This window comes from Convolutriloba macropyga, unplaced genomic scaffold, assembly GCF_964194025.1.
Source record: "Convolutriloba macropyga unplaced genomic scaffold, txConMacr16.3 SCAFFOLD_232, whole genome shotgun sequence".
In the NCBI taxonomy this organism is placed as follows: Eukaryota; Metazoa; Xenacoelomorpha; order Acoela; family Convolutidae; genus Convolutriloba; species Convolutriloba macropyga.
In genome coordinates, this window is record NW_027449513.1 from 181,497 (window position 1) to 191,369 (window position 9,873).

At 51.5% G+C, this 9,873-nt stretch overlaps 1 protein-coding gene across 1 annotated transcript; it reads right to left on the bottom strand.

The window, feature by feature from the left end:
• Positions 1–1,642: 1,642 nt before the first annotated feature.
• LOC142355094 (threonine synthase-like 2) lies at positions 1,643–6,069 on the bottom strand. The gene is made up of 11 exons (XM_075407371.1): positions 5,834–6,069; positions 5,313–5,402; positions 4,973–5,140; positions 4,656–4,706; positions 4,274–4,330; positions 3,818–3,899; positions 3,271–3,419; positions 2,933–3,178; positions 2,575–2,676; positions 2,059–2,316; positions 1,643–1,949 (listed from the first exon to the last, which is right to left on the bottom strand). Exons 1-11 carry the CDS (start codon positions 5,960–5,962, stop codon positions 1,743–1,745), a joined length of 1,539 nt encoding a protein of 512 aa, XP_075263486.1. The 5' UTR covers positions 5,963–6,069; the 3' UTR covers positions 1,643–1,742.
• Positions 6,070–9,873: the final 3,804 nt, after the last annotated feature.

The following is a 9,873-nucleotide window of genomic DNA, read 5'->3' on the forward strand; positions in this document are numbered from 1 at the left end:
GCCTCTCTGGCGGTCTGTCTGTCTACCCGTCACTCTATCTGCCGGTCAGCTGTCTGCCGGTCAGCTGTCATGACTGTTGCCTGCCACTGTGCTGGTCTGTCTGCCTGCCTGTCTATCCGTGTGACTGTCTGCTTGGCTGTCAGCTGTCTGTCTGTCTGTCTGACTGACTGTTTGCCCGTCTGTCTATCGTCTATTAGTCGGTCTTTCTGTCTGCTTGGCTGTCAGCTGTTCGTCGGTTTACCAGCTAGACAGGCAGGCAGACCGACCGACAGGTATGCAAACAGACTGGCAGAGAGGCAAACAGACCTGCAAGCAGGAAGGAAGACAAACCGGCAGTGACGCGGATCTACTGGCAGGCAGGCAAACACACCGACACGCGGAGAGACAGGCAGGCAGGTCGGCCGGCAGGCAGACAGACATACCGACACGCAGACAGTCAGTCAGATATATAGACAGACAGGAAGTCAGTTAGTCAGTCAGACAGATGAGCAGGCCAACATATTGGCAGAGTAGCAGGCAGACAGGCAGGCAGGCGGACAGACAGACAGACAGGCAGAGTGACAGGCAGACAAACCGGGAGGCAGACAGACGGACTAGACGATCCACAGGCAGACTGACAGACAGGCAGTCAAACAGATAATTAGACAGGCAGGCTTAGTGACAGGCAGGCAGGCAGTCCGACAGGCAGAAAGACCGATCGGCTGGCAGGCACAGTGACAGTTAGACAGATAGCGAGACAGGCAGGCAGGCAGATTGACAGATAGGAAGGCAGACAGACCATAATTGTGACAGGCGGGCAGGCAGTCCGACAGACAGACAGACGGGTAGAGTGACAGGCAGAGTGACAACCAGACAGATAGCTAGACAGGCAGACTGACTGACAGATAGATAGACAGGCATGATGACAGGCAGGCAGTCCGACAGATAGCCAGGCAGAAAGACCAATCGACCGACAGACAGACAGGCACAGTGACAATAAGACAAATAGCGAGACAGGCAGGAAGACCGACAGACAGATAGACAGGCAGGCTGGCAGACTGACACATATCCAGACAGGCAGGCAGGCAAACAGAAAGACAGACAGACACCTACTCAAGCAGACAGACCAAATTGCCGACAGACTGGCAGTCAGACGGACAGACAGGCAGCTACACAGACCCGACAGAGCAGCAGGCAGAAAGTCAGACAGACCTGCAGGCAGACAGACAGATTTGTCGAGAGCTTTCAAATCCCTCGAAAGCCCTCGAATCTATTTTACACTTTCCGTTGCCGATCACTGGATCAGCGGACCCCCCCCCCCCCCCCCTTAAAACCAGCATGACAGGACCGGATATCCTGTGCGGGCGGCCGGACCTACCTTACAACAACATGGACCTTAGCAGTGGGCAGTTAGACAAGATGGACCTTGGTAGTTGTCAGTCACACTGGAAATAATTTGATTGATTAATTGTTCCCTCCGAGATATGGTGATTATCAGAATGCTACAATCCGGGCCCCCGCCAATGGCCCCCCTCCAATTACAACTTCGGATGAAATATAGTTGCGCACAGATTCGTGTCGTACTGATCAGGTGTACTGCTGGGAGAGCCCTACAGGAGCCCAGCATGCTTTCGGACACACAGATTTCTATTGCACAGACACCATGTGCAAAAGCTGTCAGGCTTAAAATGTGAACGGCCTTGCAGGATGACCAACATGCCCACGAGCGCTTTCCTGATGGAACTTGGGACAAGGCGAGATTATCAGTTCACGCTCATATTAGAGTGCAAACCCTCTAATATGCCGAATAGCTTCTCTGTCCATTTGCTTCTTTCTGACTCCTTGAAAACAGCGTCACAGGAAAGAGGTTTGTTATCTGTGGCTGCGACAAGGTCTAGAAGCTCATGCACCCACCTATGCTCTGGGTTGGGGAGAAGGTCACCTGCCTCAGCTTCCCCCAAATTTAACACCTGCAGGGCGACATTTGACCATTAACAACATGCGTTATGCTGGCAACTAGTCAACTGTCGTTTCCATGCAGAAGGGAACAATGCGGGGGTGGGGACCAGTCTCTGTCACCTGTTGAATGAAGGCCGGGAACTTTGCTGGGTGGGCACATGCCATGCACAGCAATGGAGTGTTGTTCTCAACGCTTTCTCCGAGATCTGCTGTCAACAAGAACTGACGAAGCCCCGCCATGCCTACGCAGGTATGGGGGTCGATCAAGTATCCGCAGCAGCTGTGTAGTGACAAAGCAACCTCCTTTACATCAGGTACTGGTGTCGATATGGACCAGAAGTTCATTGCTTTGAGTGTATCCATGACGTCGGGACTGGCCTGAGAGCCAAGTGAGAGGGTGGGTAGCAGCAAATGAACCAATCTCAGTACTAAAGTTACTGGCACGGAAAGCTCTTGCACATTCCCTTGATCAAGTGCGGGGATGCTCTGTGTCAAGCCAGTCTTGCAACCCTCACCGACTGGTGCATTGTACGCTTGACCAACATGATGGGCTGGAAAACCAAAGACTGCTGACCGGCTGCCACACAAACAGATTGCCGATGCACAGCCTGATACCTTGCGGGGCTGGGTACACACCTCAAACCTTCCTGTCGAATAGAAAGTCGCCATCCAAGCTTTGACCCTCTCCGAGTCTCCGTATGTTGCCAGGTGTAGAATGCGTTCAATGTTGTATGGGACCTGAAGACAAACAGGATAGACAAGCAAGAGTTGGCACGATTCACATTACGCCAGCCAGAGAACCACCAGACACGGCACGCTGCCCAGGTACCTCCAGTTTGTGTGGCACGTCAGGTTAGACATATGCTTGCATTAGCTGCGCCCCAGTTTCGGAAAGACCTAATACAGGGTCTTGACTACAGGAGTTGGATGAAGGAACCAAATCCATTCATAAAGATTGGGCCGTGGCATTTCGCACTGGGTATGGCAAGGGTACCTGCACATCCATGGCAGGAGAACTCGTATTGTGGACTTCCCCCTTGGCAGCAATACCTGTCTGCAGGAACTTTGGCAGGAGGTCATTGTCGTTGGTACACGCTAGCATGGCTCTGACGGGAAGACCCATTCGCGCAGCAATAATTGCTGCAGTAATGTGCCCGCCCGCTCCAGTAGGTATGGCAAATACGGCTTGCTTCAATGCACGTGGCTCCACTTGCAAGTATGAGTAGAACAGGTGCACCACCTAGACATGGATGAGCATGCCCTTGGTTAGGAAGAACAATGAGCGAATACTGCTAGTGTGAATACAAGACAGGTCATCCTACAGCATCGTACCTGCATCAGCAGGCGCACCACATTCACTGAGTTGAGGGACCCAAGGCGGAACTTTGAACGAGCGGTGCTATCATGGAACAGATTATCAATAGGGACGTCCAAGTCATCGGAGGTTCCCTCGCAGCGGATGACCCTTACACGAGGGCTGCCTACGCTCATAGAACACCAGGAAATTGGGAAGGATACAGGAGTCAAGTGCCAGTCTCGACAGTCCACACAGCTTGTACTTCCCAGCAGGCAAAACTCGAACGTGAGCACTGTTAGTTCGCAGTCCCTCAAGCCCAGTCTGGTAGTCTGTGATTGAATCAGCATGTTAAGTATCTTGCTGGCAAGTCCGATCAAAATACATTTGAGACAGGAGGGAGAAAAGGGACTGGTGGAAGTCAGGCAGCTCTGCCTTGACAGGAGGTGAAGGCAACGCAAGCAATGGCCAGAGAGCAGACTACATGCATATGAACCTTCAAACCCCTGCACAAAAAAATGGGAAGGGGTTTGAGTGTCTCCCAACCTAGCAATGGAAAATGATGCTCTAAGTGTGGGACATTACCTGCACGTCTGCAAATCTGAGCCTCCTGGCTGGCGGATATACCAGAATGGTCACGAGCTGGGTACAAAACCACGATACCAAGCTGGGCCACAAGGGAGCGGTTTAGTTGAAGGAAAATGTAACTGGCAAGTGCACTGCAGGTGATCTACATTATGGATGAAGGGCACAAAGAGCATGAAGGGGGCGCCAACATTGAGCTGGGTTTTGAAGATGAGAAACTGTGTTACCGGTAAATTGCACATGTGCCGACATGTTCCCGGCTCTGGTGCACATGAAGCCATCAGGATGCTCATGCTTGATTTGAATCAGGGAAGAACAAACGATAGAGATGCGAATGCCGTGAACAATTGCATGAGGCAGCCCATCTAAATTTATGCCGTCCATTAGTATCCCAGGGATGAGTGCTGCCAGGAAAACCAGTCTGCTTGATGACACAGTCAGCCATGGGTACCACACCTCAGGTATACCCATGACGGACTCAATGGCAGCAGATCCTGTGTCGCCACTTGTTCCCTGCGCAGAGCATGGAGTGTGCCAGAGGCAGACAGGTGTGCACCCATCAATGCATGACGATAGAGGGCACTGAGCTCAGCACCTTGGGGTGTGATGGGGACAGCTAGTTCACCGTAATAAAGGCCGTATATTGCCGGAAGAACCAAGACAGTGAAATGCCTACATAGCCATTGCAATATAGGTGGGAAGCGAGAGAGAGAGCCTCAACACCAAAGGAAATCACAAAGTAGAATCATCCCAGTGCAGCTATTACGGGCATGGCAGCCTGATGACACAAGATTCAGGGGCACAAGTACAAGGGGCTGTCCCGCGTGGCCATAATTACCACAAGCATGATTTGCTTTTGATTCCGCTGTTGGAGGATCTTCTGCAGAATCTGGGGAACAGATGTGTCACAAACAACTTTGGTGCAGCTGCAACTGGATTGTTACTGCATCGGACAGAATACACAACTGCACTGCACAAATGACCGCATAATAACAACAAATAAACACATAAACTGGTGAAGGGTTGCCGTTCGCATAGTGTATCGCATGAAATGTTACTGTGTGCGTGTCCGGTATATGAATCCTGTCTCTGGCAGGCCAACACAAGTGCAGTGAGCCCATGAGTGAGGTTTCATTTACGAGAGAAGCGGCCGACCTTTGCGAGAACCTGTAGCCCTAAATCCTTGAAGGCCAATGTAGGCCCATGCCAGAGCTCAGCGACATGAACTGTGGCTGTGGTCTCCTTTTTCAAGGGAAGCCCAGACTCGTGAACTCGTACAATCTCATCACAGCCAAACTCGGCAAAAGCTTGGCCAAACACCTCCTGCCAGGACATTTTTTAGAGAGGCAGTGAGGGGATACTGTCACGTTTCTGCAGTCATGACCGGTGAATCCACCACAGACCAGGATTCTGTAAAAAGCTGTGTGTTATGTATGTTTTGCTCTGACTTGCAGCGGAATGGAAACATGAGTGAACTACAGGTCACAGAACTGACCTCAAGTTCGCAGTGTGAGAAATCTTCATCTGACAGCATCAGCTTAAACAGCTGGAGGCCCAGATCTGGGTACGTCAACTTCGACCAGGCCTGGCGGATCGTTAGTGCACAGTCAGACCCATGAATCAGCGACTAAGGCAGATTCAATGTTTGGCACAGTTATATTTTTAATGCGCGTATGACATCCGGCAAGTCTTTGTTGACAACTGTGTACGGCCCAGAGCTGTTACAACTGCTCACATAGTTGCTGCATGCTGCTCAGAAGTGTCCCATACCCTGTTTACCCGCTTCCTCGCTCCCTTGACCTGTCGTGAGACTGTGCGTCTGCAGATATGGCGACCATTTCATCGACCCAAGTTTCACTCCTACTCTTTCTAAGAGACGGTAAAATGGGCTCTCTTTCTGAAACCGAGCATCCGCGACTGCACTGATCAGAGCCTGTATGAACAGGAGGACTAGGTGCATAACTACATTTTTTAACATCCAGGAATAGATGGAGACACCGACTGAATGAGGGGCACCTGGAGATCCTGCCTCGAGAATGAAGGGAGCAAGTCCGGCATGAGCATCCCACCATCCGGTGCCCAGCCGGACAGCACTGCGTCCTGAAACGACCAAGTCGATTTCGAGCGAGTGCTGACGAAACGCATAATCGGATCAGATTCCCCCGGCAATTAATCGACTACTCTTGAAATTACTACTCAGGTGTACCTAGCGACGAATATATGGGGTTGAATACTGTTGGCTGTTGCACTGGAGGATTTGTCCGTCAACATCTTCCCTGACTTGATCAGTGAGCAAGCCGCATGCGAACATACGTGATCGGCTGTCCGGCCTGGCAGGTTCCGCACGACGCACAGCGTCATGCAGGCAGGAGCCAGGAAATGGCTGGAATACTCCTATCAGTACGAGTACTATAGCTAGTACGATGCAAGCTCAGTACTAGTACGAGTACTCGTGCTGCCTAGGAGCTAGTCTGGCCAGGAGGGTCTGGCTCAGTACAGTACTAGTACTCGTACGAGTACTGGTGCTACCTGACCCGCCATGGGAGTCATCAACTGTAGTACATACTAGTACAGTACCAGCAGGAGCGCCAAGAGGCACCTCTCGTACAGTACCTACTCGACACTCGTACCAGGGGGTCCCTACCCACTCCCTCCTGCCTAGCTGGTACCTACTTTAGGCTCCTGCCGTAGGTACCCTACGTCTAGTATCCTTCAGCCAGGGTACGAGTACTACCTAGCTTCCTCCTGGTATACTGGTATGAGTACAGTATATCTATATGATCAATTGATCCTGCTCTATCTATAGGGCAGATCCACTAACTGGGATTCTACAATCTACTGTTAAGGCGACCTCCGCGAGTTAGGCATTTCTGACTGGCATGGAGTGTGAGCCGTGCGATTTGATCGGACGGCTTCAATGGATTTCGAATTATCGTCGATAGCGCTATAATAGATAGCATTTTGTGTAAACGGTAAACCCCGCCTAACTAACAATATGGGGTGTGGCGGTCGCTAAATCAAAAGGTTTTGGTTGGGCACCAGGCGAACACCCTGTCACCCTGTGGGCTGCATGTGTGTTGCACCGGCAAACGCGCGCCAGCTACGTGCCAGTGGCGAAAATCAAGTAATACGAAATTATCGCGCGATGATCACGAAATCAGTTTCTGGATCTGCCCTTAGTACGAGCAGGGTACGAGTAGATAGATCTGAATAGATAGCAATATTTAAAATTAATATCATGAGAAGTAGTAGTACGAGTACGAGCATTGCGGCGCGGCCGGCGGCCCCCGCGCCCGGCCGTGCCGGGCCGGCCAGCCCTCGCGGCGACATGCATTCGCATGCAGCCATATTCGCATGCAGCCATGCTCTCAATGTTTTCAGGCCCCGCCCGGGGGCCGGGAATAGGGATGTCCCTCTTCACCTGATATTATTATAAAGATAAATGTAAAGCGCGTAATATGCCCTAATTTGACACTCAGATTACGTCCGCCGTCCGGCAGGGGTTTTAAGTTTTTCGACCTATAGGCTGTAGTATGGTAGGTACCCTACCTACCTACCCTCGGGTACATTCTCCCGGAGTGGAAAAAGTCCATACGTGTACGTTATTAGTCGTTTTAAATGCATACAGCATATACGTAGAGATAGTAGCGCTATATATTATATGATCGACGTACGTTGACTATTATATACCGGCAATGTACCGGCCATAGATAGTACTCGTACTGTAGTCTAGTGCTAGTACTGTACTGAGTACTGACTACTGTGCAATGTGAGGCTGCTCATTTCGTATGTAATTACCTTCTAGCTCGTACTGTGCAAATTGCAATGTGCATACACATGTACTACAGTGATATCGATCCAGGAGATACAGTACTACACTCCCTTCCAAGTTCGAACCCTACCCTACCCTACCCTACCATGAACTCTCCGTTCAACCTCCTGGTTCAACCAGGTTCAAGATGAGCGCTGCGTTCGCGGCAGCTGCCACTGATGGACAGTGCCTTCATTCAACCCGAACTCCGTGCAACACTAGAGTACTAGGAGATAAGCCGTCTACAGCTAGGTATCATTTGCAGTAGAAAATCTTCCCTGTTTCCGGGAGCTGCTTTGGGCAGTTCGGCTTCACGGTCGCTCAGCGCGCTGCAGTTGCTGAGCGCGGTATCGCTGCACGCAAGGCCAGTCTATCCGGTCCTTCACGACGTACCCTGCGTACTCAGCTGTAGGCAGTAGGTCTCCTATCTTGTCTGGCTTTGCACCAGCCCTGCGCTCGCCATGGACGACACGGATACGCCACCAGCACAGCAGGACTCAGGCGAGGGAGAGCGAGATATGAAGGCAGAGACGTCCGGCCAGTCTGGCGAGGGATGGAACGACGGCGACGGTGAGATCTCCGGCGGCAAGAACAAAAACGTCAAGCTACAAGAGAAGAACAGACTGGCGCAGCGCCGCTTCCGGGAGCGCCAGAAAGTCAGGGTAAACTCGCTGCAACAGCAGATTGAAGAACTCACGGACACGGTGAAGAAACTTACTGTCACAAAGCATGATCTGGACACCAGAAATAGTCTCCTTGAGTCTGTGCTGACCGTCAAGGACGAACAGCTGAGGGTTATGCGAGAAAGGGGGCATGTCATGTCACAGAAGATCAAGGAAGTGGGTGGCACCAATTCTGGCACCATCACGATCTATGGCCCCGACCAACAGCAGATCGCGATGGTCCTGGCATCAGAACGCTTGGCAGATGATAACAGACTGCTTCAAGCACTGACGGAAATGCACGGAGTGTACATGAAGAAAATCCAGGCGCAAGTGAAGGCCATCCAGTCGGGCGACGTAACTGCCAGCCAGCAGCTGGAGCAGACTCTGAGCAGCCTCTTCCAGCAGATTGACACTGTCCAGGCGGAGGGTGCAAGCTCCTTGATGAAATGGCTTATTACCAGCCATGATGACCACGCTCAGAAGTTCGAGGGCAATGACTGGATTGAGCAGCTGTACAATAGCATCGTGGAGGGAATCTCGATCACCCCAGAGCAGGCTTACCAGTTGTGGGACCTTTTCCAGACCTATCTCAACAACCTTAAGGAAATGCAGCAGGAGCGGGTAAGGGTGCAATCCATTGCTGATGGCAACTCCTCTGACCTCACAGGCATCTACTCCATCAAACGAGCCACTGATTTTCTGCAGTCTCAGGAGGCAGTGGCGATGTACAAAGATGGCCTCAGGCGGCAACAGAATGTCTTGTTCGACCTCCTACGAACTGTGTGCCGGGGCGTCCTCAGCCCATTTCAGACTGCGCAAGTGCTGATTGCTTCATATCCTCTGATGTGTGATGTGATACACCTTGCAAAAGCTGCGCACAAGAAGTTCCCCAGGCAGGAGGCTTTTGGTAACATCGATCCGTCCTTGATGCTCAATATGATGCCATCAATTTGACGGTTGCCAGAACCCTGTGGGTTTGTAAGCTGATGAACAATCATCACAACTTCCTTTCTTTCAATCACTTCCGTTGGTCACACTGCTCTGTATCTGGCTGGCGCTGCTGCCATCTGAAGACAACGTTTTTCCGTGGTGCAGTGCAGTTGGCGAAAGATCATGACCGATGATCCGCAGGCAGCCACGATTGGTTTGCTTACAGCAACACTCAAGTCTCCTGTCACGCAGAATTTCCATGAATTGTACTTGTAGTACAGGGGGCATGGCATGCACAAAATTTTTTTTTGCGCGAGGAGGCCCTGAGTGTGCTTCAAAATGTGGCCTGGTGCCTCAGATGGGTGAACCGTGCAGTCATCGGACCGGGCACAAGTGCCAAGCAGATAGGGAACAGGGTCGGCGTGACTTTTGGGTGCATAGTCTGTGCTCAGGCCTGGGCAGAGCTGAACAGACCAGTAGCAACAGGTTTACCTGCCGTTTGGTATGATTCCGGTTGATGAGTGATGTCCCTACACAATCTCTGCATTAGGAGTTCTGTGGTGGCTGTGGTGCTTCAGTCACAGCGGTTGGTTGCTGCCCTCCACCAGAACAACCAGACCATGATCACAGCCGTGTGCTCTAGAGTACCT

Excerpts from the sequence above, each read along its gene's own strand:
- LOC142355094 (XM_075407371.1), bottom strand. The coding sequence starts at position 5,962 with ATGCGTTTCGTCAGCACTCGCTCGAAATCGACTTGGTCGTTTCAGGAC. Across the intron at positions 2,317-2,574 it reads ATTCGACAGGAAGGTTTGAG|GCCAGTCCCGACGTCATGGA; the intron begins GTGTGTACCCAG and ends CTTGGCTCTCAG. Across the intron at positions 1,950-2,058 it reads TCCCGGCCTTCATTCAACAG|GTGTTAAATTTGGGGGAAGC; the intron begins GTGACAGAGACT and ends GTCGCCCTGCAG.